The sequence below is a fragment of the Haematobia irritans genome, chromosome 5 (assembly GCF_050003625.1).
Source record: "Haematobia irritans isolate KBUSLIRL chromosome 5, ASM5000362v1, whole genome shotgun sequence".
In the NCBI taxonomy this organism is placed as follows: Eukaryota; Metazoa; Arthropoda; class Insecta; order Diptera; family Muscidae; genus Haematobia; species Haematobia irritans.
The window spans coordinates 53722918-53742143 of NC_134401.1; the positions used below are offsets into that span (position 1 = coordinate 53722918).

The 19226-nt window shown below is 31.4% G+C and overlaps 2 protein-coding genes and 1 long non-coding RNA gene across 5 annotated transcripts; 1 reads left to right on the forward strand and 2 right to left on the reverse strand.

The window, feature by feature from the left end:
- Positions 1–5092: 5092 nt before the first annotated feature.
- On the reverse strand, positions 5093–5596 carry LOC142241131 (uncharacterized). Its single transcript, XR_012723496.1, has 2 exons — positions 5364–5596; positions 5093–5306 (listed from the first exon to the last, which is right to left on the reverse strand). It is a non-coding gene; the product is annotated as an uncharacterized LOC142241131 (long non-coding RNA).
- A 1904-nt stretch (positions 5597–7500) lies between these two features.
- On the forward strand, positions 7501–8606 carry LOC142237825 (coiled-coil domain-containing protein 25). The gene is made up of 3 exons (XM_075309257.1): positions 7501–7675; positions 7803–7894; positions 8082–8606. Exons 1-3 carry the CDS (start codon positions 7603–7605, stop codon positions 8541–8543), a joined length of 627 nt encoding a protein of 208 aa, XP_075165372.1. The 5' UTR covers positions 7501–7602; the 3' UTR covers positions 8544–8606.
- Gprk1 (G protein-coupled receptor kinase 1) lies at positions 8597–16281 on the reverse strand. 3 transcript variants are annotated; one of them, XM_075309255.1, is made up of 16 exons: positions 16122–16281; positions 15580–15829; positions 15433–15509; positions 15290–15363; positions 15125–15226; positions 12551–12625; positions 12423–12484; positions 12306–12357; positions 12049–12240; positions 11809–11964; positions 11417–11743; positions 11166–11266; positions 10860–11078; positions 10588–10794; positions 10354–10516; positions 8597–9225 (listed from the first exon to the last, which is right to left on the reverse strand). In XM_075309255.1, exons 2-16 carry the CDS (start codon positions 15690–15692, stop codon positions 9046–9048), a joined length of 2100 nt encoding a protein of 699 aa, XP_075165370.1. In that variant the 5' UTR covers positions 15693–15829; positions 16122–16281; the 3' UTR covers positions 8597–9045. The 3 variants fall into 3 exon arrangements, with proteins under 3 accessions (XP_075165370.1, XP_075165368.1, XP_075165369.1); XM_075309253.1 differs by having other exon boundaries at positions 11166–11275; XM_075309254.1 differs by having other exon boundaries at positions 11166–11275; positions 16036–16276.
- Between the last annotated feature and the right edge of the window lie 2945 nt (positions 16282–19226).

Below are 19226 nucleotides of genomic sequence, written 5' to 3' on the forward strand. Positions count from 1 at the left end.
GACGGAATACCGTGACGGCTGACGGCGTGTCGCCAAATTAAAATCTATACTAATTCCTTGGCGGAAAATGGTAAAATGTTGGCATCGCTTATCAAAATTTTACTAGGTATTGTTGTTTGCCTGGCCACGTGGACAATCTTTTATCTTGAAATAATTCAACAAATAAAAATAAATTACATGTTATTATTGCATAAATAATGAAAACTCATGCTATACCCAGCAAAAAAATTTGGAAGTTCTTCCAAAGGCACAACTTTAAAAGTACTTCCAGAAGATGCACTCCCAATGATGTTCTTTATTTTAACTACCCAGGAAGTTCTTTTAATTCAATATTTTTGAACTTGGTTCTTTCATACATTTAATGGGTAATTTTAACTTTTTTTGTTTCAAATAGATTAAAAACAGAGTAAGAAATTATAAAATGATACAAATCATTTAAATTTTGTCGAAAAAAATCCAATCTGAAAAAATTGTGAATTTTTGAAAATATTTGATGTCAAACGTTTCCGACAAGCGTTAGAAAACATTAAAAATTATAAAAAATTATAAAAATTATATATTTGACAAAATATCACAGAATTTTTTAATTTACATCCAAAACATTGAATTCGGATCACACCGAAAGAAGTGATGCAAGTTCAGTGCAACGGCTGTTGAAATGGAGGACTTCCGTCCTATGACAAGCCCGTGTTAAATGCATCGCTTCTGCGTCAATTTTGCACCACTTCCGGATCCAAAAAGAACATTTTCATTACTTTTTTGGCGACGCTTTTTTTGCTGGGATATTTATTGATCGTCTAAAACACTCGGAAACAAGAAAAGAGGAGAGAGATTTTAACGAGAAGCTTATTGTATTTGTTGTCGCGGCAAAAATGTTTCGCCTATAATTATATTTACACACTTATGCTTGTTATTTGTTTTCGAGGCTGACTAACACAACAGACTTTGTGTCTAATTTTTAAAATTGTAATAAATAATTAATAGATTTCCAGGATGAACATTTGAAAAATTATGACAGTGGACTTTTCAATTTATTATTATTATTATTATTATCTTTATTTGTAATTTGAAGCCTTAAAGGCCAATTGAGGTAAATTACAATTAATCTACTAAAGAATAACTCCTCGAAACAAAGTTTTACTTATAATCTAAGATGGTTAAAGGTATGGAATTAAAGTTATCACAAATATAAACTTCTTAAGTCTAAAGAAAAAAATATAAAATTTTATAATTTTCAATAAAAAAACTACTCTTGCAATTATTATTAATATTTTTTTTTATTGTTATTATTATTTTTATTTTTTTATTTTTTTTTTATTTTATTTTTTTTTTTTTTTTGTTTTTTTTTCGTTTTCTTTTAAATCAATATTACTATTGCGAATAAATATATATATTTAAAGTTTTTATTGTCGTCTTCAGTGACACCTACTCTTAATTTACTTAATTTACTTCATATCCCAGCAAAAAAAGAGCTTCCAAAAAGTAGTTTGGATCCCCAATCTGTGATCCGGAAGTAGTGCAAACTTGGATCATCTCCAATGAATTTTACATGGGCTTGTCATAGGACGGAAGTACTCCCTTTTTGGATCCTTTGCATTGCTTTAGAAGTTGTGCCCTGGAAGTTAATTTGAATGAAGAAATTTAAAAAGCGAAAAAAAAATTTTTTTTTCAACCAATTTAATTTTTTTTTCATCAATATGTTTTATTACACAATTATTTTCCTATTATCTAATTTTTACAATTTGAAAAACTTTCGCTCCGACCAGGGGTTGAACCTGGGTTTGCTGGCACCATAACAGAACGCCTTAGCACACTCAGCCACAAACGCCATTGAACATAAAGCGTCGAAAGGTCAATTCAAATGTTTGTAATATGATCGTAATACGACACCAAGGAATAACATTCTAATTGCTTCTCGAGATGTTCTTTATTAGTATGAACGAAAAAATAAGAAACGCAGGTTCAAATCTCACCAGCGGCAATTTTTTTTATCAAATATTTTTCTAAAAAATTATTTTTTATGTCATGCATCGTTTTATATTTTTTATTTTCGGCATATATTTTCATATAAATATATTTTTGCCATTAAAAATCAACAAAAAAAATTAAAAATTCTCGTAATTTGCAAAACCTTCTCAAAAGAACTTCCATGGAAGCGAAAAAGTCAAACGGCACTGGTTCAAATCCCAGCGGGGATGAAATTTATTTTTTTTATTATTTTTTTTACTTTTTATTAATTTCTATTTTTTTTAGTTTTTTATTAGTTTTCTATTTTTTTTTTTTTTGGTAAAATTTAATTATACGAAATTTGCACTTAAAATAGCCTGATTGCGTTCTTTCTAAGGACCGATGCAGTCCACAAGAACTGCATCGGAAGTAGAAAAAAATCATTGGGGGATCCCAAGATGCGCTTTAGAAGAAATGTTTATGCACTTGTCCAAAAGGCCTGCATGGGAAGTGGAAAAAAATTATTGGGGGATCCCACGATGCGCTTTAGAAGAAATGTTTGTGGACTTGTCCAAAAGGACTGCATCGGAAGTTGAAAAAACTCGATGGAGGATTCTGGGATGGGCTTTAAAAGAATTGTTTGTGGAACAACTTCCAATTTTTTTTGCTGGGATGTAATTTCGGCCGAAAATTCACTTGCAGTAAATTTTATGTATATAAGCAGAATATACGACACTTAATTGTACTCTAATATCCTTAAACGCTCTCAAATGAGATAAGCAAACATAGCTAATTTTCCGTATTTGATAAATATTTAGATTTTTTTGGCAATTACAAGATACTACGAGTGCCCTTAGTTCAACTTTTTCAGAGAAACTAAAGCATATTTCGATGCGATCGATCTTAAATCGAGGCAGACAATGTTTGTTATTTCAGCACACAGTGACTGCTTTCCTTTTTCCAGTAGACGTTTTGCTGCTTTAACAAACTTTTCTGATGTGTATACTAATACGGTGTTCTCACCAAGCATGTTTTGGGGTTTGAAATGTTTTCCCTTTATAAGCACTTCAAAACGAGTCATTTTCGCCATACTAAAGAACAAGTTCAAAACACAAGTTTTCCTCCAAAACACGTCAATTTTAGAATGTGAACCCACCTAATTTGGAATATACCCCCAATAACATACCCTATTACCAATATCCCAATAAACACAAAAGTTTGAAAATGCTAAATTTCAACAATTTTTCAAACATTTTTTCAAAGGATTAGGGTAATATTCAAGTTGAGAAAATCGCGTTCTCAACAAAAAACAGACATTACCCTCGACAGTGAAATTCAACACATTAGCAATAATATCTCAAGTGTTATCCTCAAATTGAAATGCATCGCTACTCAATAATTTGTCAAACAATTTTCGATGCGAGTCAAATTCAAAATTAACATCGTTGCAAATACTTTTCAACCTAAATTTGTATGAATGATATCCCCACTTCAAATTGAAAGTCAAAGCAAAAGTTGTTGATTTCAACAATTTGTTGTTTTTTAAAAATTTTAATTGGTTGCACTTGTAATGTTTCTGGAAACTTTTTCTTGTCGATAAGCCACTCATTTTTCATTGGTCATTTGGATGTGGTTAGGTTAGGTTAGGTTAGGTTATGTGGCAGCCCGATGTATCAAGCTCACTTAGACTATTCAGTCCATTGTGATACCACAGTGGTGAACTTCTCTCTTATCACTGAGTGCTGCCCGATTCCATGTTAAGCTCAATGACAAGGGACCTCCTTTTTATAGCCGAGTCCGAACGGCGTTCCACATTCCAGTGAAACCACTTAGACAAGCTTTGAAACCCTCAGAAATGTCACCAGCATTACTGAGGTGGGATAATCCACCGCTGAAAAACTTTTTGGTGTTCGGTCGTAGCAGGAATCGAACCCACGACCTTGTGTATGCAAGGCGGGCATGCTAACCATTGCACCACGGTGGCTCCGGTGGATGTGGTTATTATTCCCTTTTTACAAAACCATTAATTCATTTTGTTTGAGAATCGTTTTTTTTTTCACTTCAACATAACATCAAAATTTCCTTTTCATTTAATTTTTTTAATAATGACATTTTTTGTTTATCTTTTTAATTTTGTTTTTGTTGTTTTTTTACATACATTTTTATTTAATTGTTGTTTAACGACTTAAAGTTGAATAAAAAAAATACTTTTGTTTTGATTTCTCTTCTTTTACACAAATTGATTCTTTAATATTTCTTCTACTTGTAGTGTGAGTTTTATGCTAGTCTTGACTTGCATTATTATTTAATATTTGTTAGAGAGATTACTTTTTGAAGTCTCAGAAGATTTCATACTAGAAAAAAAATTGAAGTCATACGCATTTCACGATTGCGTAAAAGGCTGACACGTGTCTTTTCATGAAAATTATATATACTATTTTCTTCAATCTTCTTAATTCTTAAATATTTTTACTACCTTTAAGAAGGTTTTTCTCTTATATTCAGATGATTATTCTGCCACTGTGCCTACTATGTTACTTTATACTCTCTGCAACATGTTCCTTAATTTTATGTACTCACTCAACATTTGCTATTATGTTCAAACCTGAATTCCTCGGGATACTTTGTTGCCTGAGCGTTTGGGTGATTGATGCCAGTGGCCAACAGGTGGATCTGCCTATCTAATTGTAACTACTAGATGCTCCTGAGTATTCTTCTATCAAAACGCCGCTTTGTTGCCAACACAAGATCCTAAACGGTTTATTGTCGAAATACCACAAAATAAAACCAGGAATTATTTCATTGTTTCATCATGTGATAGAAATCATGCTTCTAACTTCTTACCCGAAGTTCAAATTAACAAAAAAACACAAAAAACCAGTATCAATATCCCTGCCAACATTTTTTGAATTTGGGGACTCTTTTGAGAATCCCCACTACGTCGAAAACAATCATATACGACATCAAAAACTCGTCGGAAAAGCGCCGTCACTATTGAGAAGTTGTACCACGCCAAGTTACTACAAAAATGTTTCGCATGAGTGCAATTATTAGGTGCCTTTATAGATCAATTTAGAACGACGCCAATAAGGGACCCTCCAAACAATCAGAAAAAGTGCATTTTAAGATAGTTGTAAAAGAATCATTGTGGTCGAGTAAAACACGTTTGTTTAGATATTTATTAATTTGATTAAACATTTACAAATTCTTAAAAATATAACATTTATACCACTATCACATTACATTTAACATAATTTTTGGCATTAATGATGATGTTGAGTTACAAGTAGCGAGTTACATGTTGCTGCGTCTATCAACCAGTGTTTTTATTCCATGGAGGCAGCGTGTCTGTAAAATATCTGAAAAACAATCACTTTATTCCATTTGGAAAATCACCAAATTGTTCACCAATATACCTTTCACATTTTTAAGCGTATAATCTATGTTTTCAGAACTTTATTTTCGTTTTTATTTAATTAAAATATAACAAGCTGGTTGCGCTTGGCGTTTCACAAAAAAAGGGGTTTTTTAACAGTAGGGATGGCAAATTACTTGCATGTACTTTTTGATGTACCTTTTCATGATGGTTGAAGTGACATTTACGAGTCTGTGGTAACGATGAGGTTGAAATGGAACTTTGAAATGCTGGCAGGGATGAAACACAGTTTCTGGTACTATTAAGAATAGGCAACCTAAACATTAAAACGTAGTGAAATTGAAGTTTAACATTAACATTTATAACGCGGTTTCAAACTTTGTAATAGTTACCGTGATTAGTTACCAAATTAAAATATAGTACAAGGAACAAAGTTTACAACACAACTGTGAAACAGCTATCTTATCACTTCGACTTCAACATCAATAATGATCAATAGCAGTTAACCATGGGGTTCATACACCACCATGTTGTTGCCCTCATCTCACGACTTTGAGGAAGGTCAAACCCTATCCTGCCTCCGTATCCTCAACAACCATGGTCCTGATCTACTCCTTTTTTGTCCAAATGTTGGTTGAATCGCAAATTGCCTCTGATTACCCATAGATGGCGTGTTTGTCGACATACGTTATGACCGGGGAATTCAAATACCCTTTCCAATACAAATGAATATGGCAACTATCAACATTTGTTCCGCCTATAAATTCTACTTCGTCACCTAATATATAAGTCCGCCGTAGTCTCGTCTCCCAATACCGCACTGAATTATTCCAAATGATAATCGTTGGCAGATCACTCATAAAATAAACTTTGCCAAAACAAAATAACCCCCAGGCATTGTCAACAAAAATGCCAATCAGATACATTGTGCAATATCTCTAAAAAAACAACCGAAACCTGTAGCCAAAATCATTTAAAAAAAATCTGCTTCAAGTTTCAGTCCTCCGCCATCAAAACTGTAATAGAGTGGCCGTCACAAGTTTTATTTCATTTTTTATTTTCACTTACCTATTTTTATAAACTATTTGGTTATTTGTCTAAATTTTCCATTTTTTTTAATTTCTTGCAATTGACCACGAACTTCGTTGCACAAATAAGTATTGAAAACCACATGGTTTTTTCGTTGCATTTTACGGTAGTGTTTTGTCAAAGTTTTCTCATATTATCTTCAACACCTTTTCAAAGATTTCGTCAACATTTTGGCAAATTGGAAGTAATTCGCAAACAATTTGAAGATGTATTGAAGATGAGCTATTTCAAGTCAAGTTGAATTTATGTTGGAAATTATATTTACCCTCAAAATGAAAAGTTGTTGCATTTGAAAAACGCTCATCCTGTGTTTATTGGGATATGTCAAAATATTGAAATAAATTTCATAGATAAAAAAGAATAAACAAAGGCTTTGAAGAACATGGACATGTGGAAATAACTTAAAAATTTTTTCCCTTTGCGTTCGCGGTAATTATATGAACATACGTTGCATATACAGTTTGTCAAGAAAGTGTTTTGACAATGGGATAAAAATTATGTTTTGTTCCAAAATTAAATATAATGAAATTTTAAAAAAATATTTTATTATGTATTTTGCAAAGTATTAAAAATTTACACAGAATTAAAAATTTAATAAAATATTTAATATTTCAATTATTTCTAGAATTTGAAATATTTGGCAATGTCAAAAGACTTTCTTGACATACTGTATGTGAATTTAGAGTAAATGGGAATTTCGAGATTCCATTGCAACCGTCAAACTAAAACATCTCAACTCGGTGTGAACGGTGAAATGTTTTGGAAAAGCGAATGAGGAAAACGAGTCAGTGGGAATATAGCATAACACTTTCATTTGGCCGTTTAAGCACAATAAATAGACATTGTGAATTAAAGTTATGTTACGAATTTTTATATATTTTATATAATAATAATTATTAAATCTTATATAAAAGCTTATGTTCTAATTTACTTTACGACTGATAAGATGTTCTGGATAGAACACCAGTGCAACGACAATGAATACAAATGTTGCATCCAGCACTAAAAGGAAACAGGTCTAATGTTTGTGTTTTGCAAATAAAGCTGGCAACCCTGTATGGTAAAGCTTTTTGCAGCTCTACCTAATTTATATGTCAGTGACTTGCGGCACTTGACGTTTAATGTAAACATTAACACACTTTTGTGCCAGGATAATTAAAGAATTTCAGTAAAATAGTAAATACTTAACCATGGTTTTCTATTTCAAAAGTACAGTGGTTGATCCACCTGCAGTTTTATATATGGGCCGAGACAAACATGAAAGTAAGTTGGGGATTGTTTAGTAAAAATAGTGCTTTGGAATTTCAAGTGTTGGGTCAGTGATCACAACAAAATTGGTAGGGCAAACAAAATGCCGACATCATTTTTTATTGAACATATTCTCTTTAAGATGAGGACTTAATAAAATGGGGCTTTCCAGAGGATGTTTGGTTCCATGTCCACAATTACTCCTCGGCTCATGTTTACCTCCGTTTGGAAAAGGTAAGTTCCATTTGCATACATATTTAAATCGTTGGGTTAAAGCCAATGATTCCAATATCGATCATTTTCGTCCTAAATATCGGAATTATCTATATATTATATGGGGAGTTTGCTTATTTAAAATTAAGAAATATTAAACATAAGCTCATTATGTTTGTTGTTAAATCATTTTGTTTTGTATATTTAGGGACAAACAATCGATACTATCCCCCAAGATGTAATTACTGATGCAGTTCAACTAGTTAAAGCAAATAGTATTCAAGGAAATAAATTAAATAATATCGATGTCGTCTACACAATGTGGGAAAATCTTAAAAAGACACCTGACATGGAAGCTGGCCAAGTGGCCTACCACAATGATAAGGCTGTGAAAATGGTCCGCGTAGAACGTAGAAAAAATGAAATTGTAAATCGTCTCAATAGAACAAAAACGGAAGAGTATCCAGATTTGAGAGCAGAACGAGAGAAACGTGACGCTCTAGAGCGGCAAGAACAAAAGGCCAAGGCGAAAGCACAAAAAGAACTAGAAAAGGAAATGGAAAAGAAACGACAGGAAGAAGCTGAATTACGAAGCTATACGACATTGTTAAAATCTGAGAATATGAAAACCAATCATGATGATGGCAATGACTCGGATGATTTCTGGTGAATAGTATACTTAGAGGATTTTTATATTTTTTCAAAAAATAAAAAACACCAAAATTTTTGATTACTTGATATTTACTTTATTACTGACACAAATGCGTTTTTTGTTGGTTTACTTGGTTTTAGGAGTTCTTTTTTTTTGTGATTTTCTTTTTTTATGTTAGTGTACAGGATTGTTTTTTAGGGTTTTATTTTATTTTTTTTTGTTCTTTTTTCATTGTTTTAACCACACATTTAATTGGCATTTAAGATTTTATTTATATATAAATTTGAAGAGAAGCTGTATGTATCATAATGATCATTTTCACTATGATATTTTCTTTATTTGATGTTATTCGTCGTTACGCCTTAATTCTATGTTATTTTATTTCTTCATTTTGTTTAATGTTAAATCCACAAATGCTGGGGACCTATTGTGTGGGATTGGTTGTGTTTGTATGTGTGTGTTTGTTGTTCATGTATGAGAGAGTGTATGTTTTAAAATGTTAATACTACTAAAGTTGACGCTAATTTGCGCCATTCGCATTCTTCATTGGATTTCCACCTAATATGTACATGGATTTATTGCCATCTCGCTCACTGCCATAAATTTTACCGGCCTTTTTCGCCATAGAACCCAAAAGTTCTTGAGACACTTTGTGCGCTGAACGTAAAGAGTAGGCCCATTCTTTTAAACCGATTTCATCCTGAAAGCAAAACAAAATCAATTTATCATAAATTTTTGTCGCAAACATAACCTCCAATTTGTCAGAACTATTTACCCTATAGCTCCATTGCTAGGAACTTAACTGCTAAAAAAATTTAGTTGAAATCAACAAGAATTTATTCATTTTAACTGACAGTCAAAGCCTAATGGAGCTATATGACAAACATTTTTCCTTTTGCCGAAAATCTTTTTATTTATTAATATATACACTCAAGAAAATTTTAGTTTTTGTGTGCTGAAAAAGGGAATTATAGTTGCTTCAACAAACATCCTTTAGTTGTTTGCTGAAATAGCAAACAAATGCTGCAGAATTAGCAAACGTGTTTGGTAAAAGTTTTTGACATCACTGCTGAAAATTGAATTGGAAGTGGAGACTTTCGTGTACTAATTATTATTTTAATTTAGCAAATTAAGCTGAACTTCTTTTTGAAATAAAACTCTTTTATTTAATATTATCTCAACCTGTACATTCCCGATTGAATATTGATGAAACATCAAGCTTAATGAGTTCTATAATATCAATAGCATGAGAGTTTTAGGGGTCGAGGGAAAATATTTTTGGTTGCCGCATTTCCAAGCGGCTAGCTACACACAAGGAACTTTAGTATATAACACTCTCATTGTCTATTTAATTAAAAAAATATTTTAATTAAAATGTAATTATGAAATTTGTGTGGGATCATCATATATTAAAATAAGCGACTTGTTTACAAATGTTTTTGCTTAATCAAAAACTGCTACTATGGGAGTGTTTTTGGTCTAATGGTTACAGTACTTCTCTTATCAGTTAGACCGGAATGAATTTATAATTCAGCAGAAGATTTCATCAACCCACTGACTTATCAGAAGTATGTGTGCTGTTCCAAAATAGCAGATTGTTTGCTGATTTAGCAAAAAGAAAATGCTAAAACAGCGGTTTTTTGTCTGCTGAAAAACAGCAGTCAGTGTTTACTAATAACATCAGACATTTTTCTATGAGTGTAATAATGGTATTATTTCTCTATTAATTAATCGCATAGAAGTATGATACGGATAACGAATATATTTTGACTTTTATATATTCAATGGATAGCAAGACATCGATAAAAATTTTTATATATATACTCACGGGATTTGTTAATAAAATTCGTCCATCTCTCGAACCATCATTGACCCGTATTTGGATACATTGTTCACCTTTGTAAGGTACAAAATCTGAAGATATATCCTCAATTTGATCCATAAATATCAATTCTGGTTTGTTATTACCACTTTCCGAATGCAATTCAAGGCTAAAATATATTGGGATAGGGACAGATTAGTTTCATCTCGCACGTTTCGTAAAGCAAACATAATTACTAACCGATTCGGATATAATTTTGCATATTTTGTTTGCCATAATGAGGCAAAAGATCCACCATATTTTTTGATGTAACCATGTAGAATACAATCAGACTCTTTTTCATCGGCATCAAAGTGTTGCTTTTGTTTGGCTTTCTTCTTTTGTTCAATTTTATCTGTTTCTTGATTAATCGTTTCATAAACAGTCTCTATCACTTCCTGTTGCCATCTAGAATATTTTTAGAAAAATCGTAATATATTTTAGATTTGGAGATATAAATTTGCCTTCATTACCTTTCCGATATTGTCAAATTGAAATTTTTATACAATTCCTGATCGGATTCTGTGAGTTTAATGCCTTTGGTATCTTCCTCATCGAATGAACCAATATCAAAGGCATCTGCTGCATTGACTTCTCCTCGCGGTGGTATTAGTGGTGGTGTATATTTGTGCATATAGACTTGGTGCCAATCGATACCCGAAAAGAAAGGATGTGATTTGACTTCCTCAGCTCTATTCAAGAAAAAAATTAACGGAAGTTTAATTATTTACATTCCTCTGGTTTAAGGTTAAGAAGAACTCTTGAAAACGACACTATACCCATTACCCATGCAACCGAGACGTTTATCAACATCTCTTTGTAGAAGTAAATCTAATAAATCTTTCAGTTCGGGACTAAACGTATCAGGGAGTTCTACGTTCTGCACCGCCTCAATATTAAGATGCATATATTAGATTCAAATTAACAAACGAACGAAGAATGATCGAGCGTATGATAGAATGAATGCAAATTAATTAATTGCCAAACTTTAGAAAACTTACTCATTGCATCTAAATGCATTAATACTCACCATAGTAAGCGTCATCTTATCAATCTCATGTTTATCTTTGGTTTTGTGCTGTCGAAAAGGTGAATGACCCTTGAGCAATTTATAAAGCATACATCCAAAGCTGAACCAGTCAGCACATGAATCGTATGCCGTGCCTTTGGATAACACCTCTGGGGCCATATAGCCATGCGTACCCACCGATGCATGTGGCTTTTTACGGGAGAAATCACAGGCTAAACCCAAATCTGAAATGCGTATATGACCATTTTCGTCTAATAAAATATTGGCTGGTTTTAAGTCTCTATAAACAATGAAACGTTTGTGCATATGTTCTAGACCCAGAATGACCTACAAAGGGAACAATAAACAATTTTCCTATTACCGATTATTAAACATAAGGAATCGTCTTCTACCTCAGCTGCGTAAAATTTCATTTCATCTTCATTAAATACACCATGCTGTGATAAATGATAGTGTAAGTCACCACCATTCATTAAATCCAATATGAAACATAATTTGTCTGGTGTATGAAAAGCGTATGTCATACACACAATAAAAGGGCAGTCGTTCTAGAAAATGAAACCAATGGAAATATTTTAAATCAAATCAATTTCCATAAAATTATATTTTCTAAGGTTTTTGGATTAACTTACACCAGTGCTAACCACTTGAAGCATGGAACGTTCATTCAATGCCAGCATTTCTCCCTGTTTCATTTTTATACGTTTCTTATCTAGACATTTCATGGCATACATTTTTCCAGTATCGGCTTTCCGGCAGCCATATACTTCGCCAAAACCCCCACGACCAATAATACGATGAACACTAAAATCATTCATTGTCAACTGTAAAAAATATATTTTGGATATATTCATGGTAAAAACTTGGAAGTTATTAAAACTTGTATTACCTGTATATTCAATTCAAGATTCTTCCATTGACAGAAACGTGTAAATTTTTCACTGAAATATAAAACTTTATGTTAAAGAGGCATTTACCTATATATTTTGTAGTTGCAGAAAATTACCTTTCCGAAAATTTTTTAAAAGGCTTCCCTTTTAAATAACTGAAAATTTCTTCGATATATGGCTGTGTTTTAAAGAAGACATTTCAGTGAAAAAAGCAAAACAAATTTGCATTAATATTGTAAATTACCTCAAATAAATTTGTGGGTACTTCATTTTTTAACAAATATTTTTGTACGCTTATAACTGCATCTTTGGAATAATCCTAAAATTAGAATACAAAGAATTTATATTAACAACAAATTAAATTAAAAAATTAATTAATACAATTAATAATCGTTCAAAAAAAATTAAAATAAATCGTACATTTTAATTGAATCAGTCAAGTTTTTAATAGAGTCAATTATTTTTATTTAGCGTCTGTGACTGATATTTTCATTTCGGTGATTTAAGTAAACTGAATTAAAAATTATTTGGATCGATCAATTTAAAAGCAAAAAATGAGTAACATGATCAATAAAATAAATCAATTGCAATAATTTATTAATCTCTAATTCAATTAATGTTTTTCCTTCATAGTGATATATTCAAACGCAAATGGGGCCTCCATCTGTACCTTCGTTATCCTTTCCGGTCATTCGCAATACGAACATTATAATAATAACAACCCCTCTCAAAAAATTGAATTATCCGATTAGATCTTCAGGACTTCATATAATTATTTTGTATACTTAGTTTTTCTTCATAATTTTTTCTTCATAAAAATATTGTGTTAATTATGTTATGATAGCTCCTAAGTTGACATTTTTATTTGTTTTAGCCAAAATAAAACATGTTTTAGTGTAATCGAGCTTCAAAAATAGCAGGAAATGTTTGCTATTTCAGCTAACAATGACTGCTGTCCCTTTTTCAGCAGACTTTCTGCTGTTTTAGCAGACTTTTCTGCTGTCCCTACTAACAAATTTCTTTGGGTGTAGATATGAGATGTTAATTTTAATGTGTTAAAGTAGCAAACGTCCCCAGACAACTGTCCATGTTTGGAAGGTGACCGGTTTTCAGGGTGTCCATGTTTGAGAGATTTCACTGTATATGAATTAATTTAATTAATTTCTATAGGTAGTTTTATTTGATTAACATTAATTGAGTAATTAATAAAATAAAAATGTTTTGAAAAATTCTTATAGTCATAAAACCAATTAATTTTGGCTTCAATCACGGAATTAATTGATCGAAATCGAAATCCAGCTAGTAGACGAATTCGAACTAAGTGCATAGACTTAAGAAACACTTTTCGAAAGTGTTACCAGTATTGGTTGGGGACATGGGTATTTGATGGAGGGAAATTTGGGTTTTTTGAAATTTATTCAGTATAATAAATCAGGTTTAAAATAATGGCTTACATGAAATTATGTTTTCCTACATTCTTATAAAGGGCTTAAAGAAGTCCAGCGAATCCTCTAACAAATATCTAAAAAACAACCTTTTCTCCTTATTTAACGCCATACATACACATTTTTTTTTTGATTCAATCACGAAATTAATTGATCCAATTAATATGTTAATTGAAATGTCTTCAATCACAAAAATTATAGTATCAATCGCAGTTTTAATTGGGCATAAAAAATTCTTGATTAACAAATTTATTGATTTCATGATTAAAAATTTAATTGATGATGATTACAAAACTCAATAGTTTTTTAATTAAAAACGTAACTATTTTCAATTACTTGCTTAACAGACTTTGTGTTTCAGTTTGATTAAAAGATTGATTGTTTGAAATAACTTTTCAATTAAGAATTAAAAAAACGTAATCCATTGACGTAATTAACTTAATGTTTCTATCTTGATTAAGAGGTTAGTTGTATCAATAAATTTATTAATTGAAAAACTTTTAAACTTCAATCAAATTTTTAATTGGAAATATTTTGGTGATATTTTTTTTCTGCACACAAGACTTTTGTTTTTCTGATTCAATCACGAAATTAATGGATCCAATTAATTTTTTAATTGAAATGTATTCAATCACGAAAATGATATTATCAATCACTGTTTTAATTTGACATTAAAAAATACTTGATTTCAAACCTAATTATTTCTATCTTGATTAAAAAGTTAATTGAATTAATTGATTTATTAATTGAGCATTTTTTTAAACTTGAGTCAAAATATTTTGGTGATATATTTTCTGTGAATGGGCCAAATGGAGCATTTGGACTATAAACCGATTTCATTGAGGTGTTCAAGCGCCAATTTACATTTTACTCCGCTTTGCTTGACATTTTTCTGCGATTGTGAAATCATTTCGTGAAGACTCGGGTCGAGATGTTGCTCCTCATCTGCTTAAATGTAAACATAAATATAGAGAGGTAGACCCCATTCCTTTATTTATTTATTTATTTTTTTCATAAATTATGAATAAATATTGAATTGTATTGAAATCTTGCTAAGGATTTTTGCAAAGAATTTCAATTGAAAATTCCCCTTTTTGTAAGGAATTTCAAATGAAGTTGAGGATTTTTGGGGACGAAAACTTTATAATTTGGGGATAAGAGTAAGAAAACTACTAACAACAATTTTTCTCGAGAAGTTATGGCTGAAATTCACATAAATAACCAAATGTATTTAAGTAAAATATTGCTCTCTTAAGAGCAGCTTAATAAGCATCGTTTGAATAAATCGAATTTTTAGCATTGAAACTATTGATATGGATTGATTCTATTATTAGTCCCAAACGGTTAAGATATTATAATAAAATTTAACTTACATATGTGTGCGATAACATTTCCTGCATTATAAAATTGTCGTATATTTCTCTTGCCATCTTTTTGCGTTCTTCATAGCATTCGGTTTTTTCAAATTGTTTGATCTGTGAACATAATGAAGATTGTATGAAACAGTAGCTAATTGCTTTTTCATCTTATTTTCGAACCTGTTCGTAAAATTTGAATTGCTGTATGGGTTCATCAGAGTCATTCTCACAGAAATCCTTGAAGAGATTATACCCTGGAACAACATAATTAAATTAAAGTACTTGGTCGTTGAACTAAACAAGGATAATAATGAAACGCCTACCTATGACTTGATTAAATATCTTGTGGAATTCCAATTCGTTTTCCTTCTCCAAATATTTATACATAACGGAGCGGACACTAGATATAAATTTACCGTAAATAAATGAAATTAGAAAGTTAATTGGGCAATAATAATAAGTGGTGGTACCTTGGATCTGGCAATATTAGCTTCTTACTAGCCCTTGCTGCCGGCGTGCACTTGCTCTTCTCCATGGCCATCAAATAACTGACATCTGCCAATACAGCCTCTAAATCAGCCATCTCGTAAAATTTATATTGTTATGATTTCGAAAATATATGTATGATTTATTGGGTGGAGGTGGTATAGGTATAATGTTGGTGTGATGTGTTTTCTGCTATTTGCGCTTCCTTGGTAATGATGGTTTTTGTTCCTCCTTCTGTATGTGTTGTAAAATTCGTTGACCGCACATCATTACACATCCACCAAGTCAATGCAAGCCAAATAAAATAAGTAGAACAAAATTAACTAGTAATTCTAATGTTATTGAACAAAATTTATTCCAAATTTGTCCGAAAATAACAAAATAGTGTCCATTGAGAATTACTTTACTTTTCTGTAACACAGATTTACATACACACTCACATATTTTCATTGTACACACATTAACGAACATTCATTCAATCAACACCTCAAAATTTTTGCTCTGCTACTTTTTTTTCGAAACTTACACTCAATTTATAAACAGAAATGAACTCGACAGTCAGCAGAATAATCTGAGTTCGAGTTTAATATTTGCGATTTTTTTACATTTCAAAGTTTTCATCAGAATGTCAGAATGTATATTCAGAATCAATGAATAAGAATCCATACACAGGGAGAGATAGAGCAAAACAATCGATAGCACTATCGATAGTTTTATTTTAGAGGTACTATCGATATTTTTTTTTCAATAGCGATACTATCGTAACACCGTACGTATTAAGGGCACCTTACACTTTTGGATAAACACTACGAGATAGGTTCGCGTGTTTGTTGTGTGTTAGCTCAAGTATAAACCTGCGACACAATTGTGACGTGCTAACACGTTGAGGCGACAAATCCGATAGTATGAAACCATGTGCGCATGTTGCGAGCAAAGATTATAGGCTTATATGGAAGCCTCGGACGTATTCTCAAAGCTGCTGCAGTAATCATTCCACGAGTTATGCTGAGCCTTTCTCAGTTCTCGCTTGTATCCTCTCAGATTCTTCGTGTAAGCGTCCCAATCCACAGGAGCTCTGGTGGACTTTGCTTTGTTAAAGAGCTTCCTGCACGATTTCCTCATATTACCTAACTCTGTAGACCACCATGGTGGTCGATTTTCCCCCCTTGGTTTCCCTCTAGGCATGCAGCTTTCAGTGAAATGTTGAAGGCCTTAGTAATCCTCTCCACTGCGTCTTCGATAACTTGCAGAGTGCTCATATTTGTCTCTGGTATTTCCATCACATTATTGAACGATTCCCCATACCTATTCCAATCAGCTTTCTTAACATTTGGCGGAAATATGGTCTTGGTGGTATGAACATCAAATTTGAAACTGATGTAGCGAGAATCTATATTCACTTAAAACCTGCCAATCAGATATCATTTCATTCAGTTCTTGCGAGGCCAAGGTGACGTCCAAAACCTCTTGCCTGTTTTTAGTGACAAAGGGTGGGGCATCTCCCTTATTGCAAACTACCAAATTAGTACGCAAATAAACTCTAGGAGTGACTCTCCTCTTGTATTAATGTCACCACTTCCCCATATACTATGATGTACATTTGCATCGCATCCCATAATGAGTTTTGTCTTTGTTTTCAATGACTGCTCAACTAAGGTGTTAACGGCACATGGAGGCATCTCCCTATCATGTTCCATGTAGACCGAAGATACCCAATATTTGCATTTGGCTATTTCTAAACTGGCAACGACAGTGTCTGTATTGCACATTGAAGGAAGCAGAAATAAGTTGAGCTCGTTTTTAGCAATTATACAGGCTTGATTTACATCACTACAAGTATACTGCAATAGTTTCAACCCCGGAGTACTTAACAGGGCTCCAGCATTTTTCATCAGCTCGACTCCGACTCCGGGTAATATAACTAAATCTCATTTTAATGCCACTAATTTGTAGTTCTATTGTGGGGATCCCGTAAGTGGATCGATATAAAGTATCGTATTTATTTATGTGTGCAAACAAAAGGTCTTAATTTCACATTAGATGCCAATTGAACTCTATATTTCAAATTTACGGCAATGTTTAATACATAAAATAATGATATAAATGCCCATCATTATATGAGAAGATACCACCAGTATACGTATTTGTGGACCAAAATTATTGATACTATCTCAAATCCTTTAAATTTGTTGCGAGCTATATAAAGGTTTATATTCCCATATGCATGAATTTGAATCTGTATCGATTTAGACAAAATTGTATATACTTCTACAAAATCTATTTACTTAAAATTTAAATCTAACGTTATGGGACGTAACACAATTTTAACAAAAAATAAAAATGCACGGAAAGTCTAAAGTCGGGCGGGCCGATTATAATATACTCTGCACAACTTTGTATTTGGATCTACATTTTGATAAAATCTCAAATCAGACTACTACAAAATCTCGGGCAATATTTGGGAAATATTTATAATTGTTTAGACAACTTCGCAAAAATGTATTTATGACTCCTTCATTGAAAAATTTGAAAATTTGAGTAATTTTTACAAGTTTTCGACTTAGCAGTGAGTAACAGTGAGCATACAATTTTGGAAAATTTTTTGTCTAGTAAATAAAATTTTGCAAAATTTTATATAGAAATAAAATTTCGCAAAATTTTCTACAGAAACAAAGTTTTGACTAAATTTTCTATAGAAATAAAATTTTGGCAAAATTTTCTATAGAAATCAAATTTTGACCAAATATATAGAAATAAAATTTTGAATAAATTTTTTATAGAAATAAAATTTGGCAAAAATTTTTATAGAAATAAAAGTTTGAAAAAATTATCAATAGAAATACTATTAAAAAATGTGTAGCAAACAAAATTTTGCAAAATTTTCTATAGAAAAAAATTTTGCAAAATTTTCTATAGAAACAAAATTTTGACAAAATTTTCTATTGAAATAAAATTTTGACTAAATTTTCTATAGGAAAAAAAATTAGTAATAAAATTTTGAATAAATTTTTTATAGAAATAAAATTTTGACAAAATTAGCTATAGAAATAAAATTTTGACAAAACTTTTTATATAAATAACATTTTGACAAAATTTTCTATAAAAAACAACTTTGAAAAAAATTTCTGTCAATATTCCACATATGTATATGTTATGGCCTTAAAATAAAATTTAAAAAAAATAATTTCGATTGTTCGAAATATTTCAAATAAATTGATATGGGCATTCTAGGAAACATAAAAAGATAGCCGTAATTGGAAATTGATTTTCATTTACAATCATGCTGTACATTGATCGAAAGAATAACGCAAAGGAAACTAATTTGCGTTAAAACTTGCTTAGTAAAAAAAAAATTGAAGTGTTTTAAAAAATTTGGTTTAGCCGGAGTTTTTGCGCTATGTTTTTGGTTTTCGCTTTGAATTTTCGCGGTTATTTTCTTCAAATGGTTCGATTCAAAGCAAATAATTTAACTAAATCTGTGCACACATTCTTTTTCATCTAGATTTCGTCAAGATTTAACTGAAATATGTTGATAAGTATAATTATTTTTGAAAAATTAATCTCGAACATAATGTGATTATCAACTCGAAAACCGAACATAGTACCGGTCTTTAGAGACAAATTCAGACAA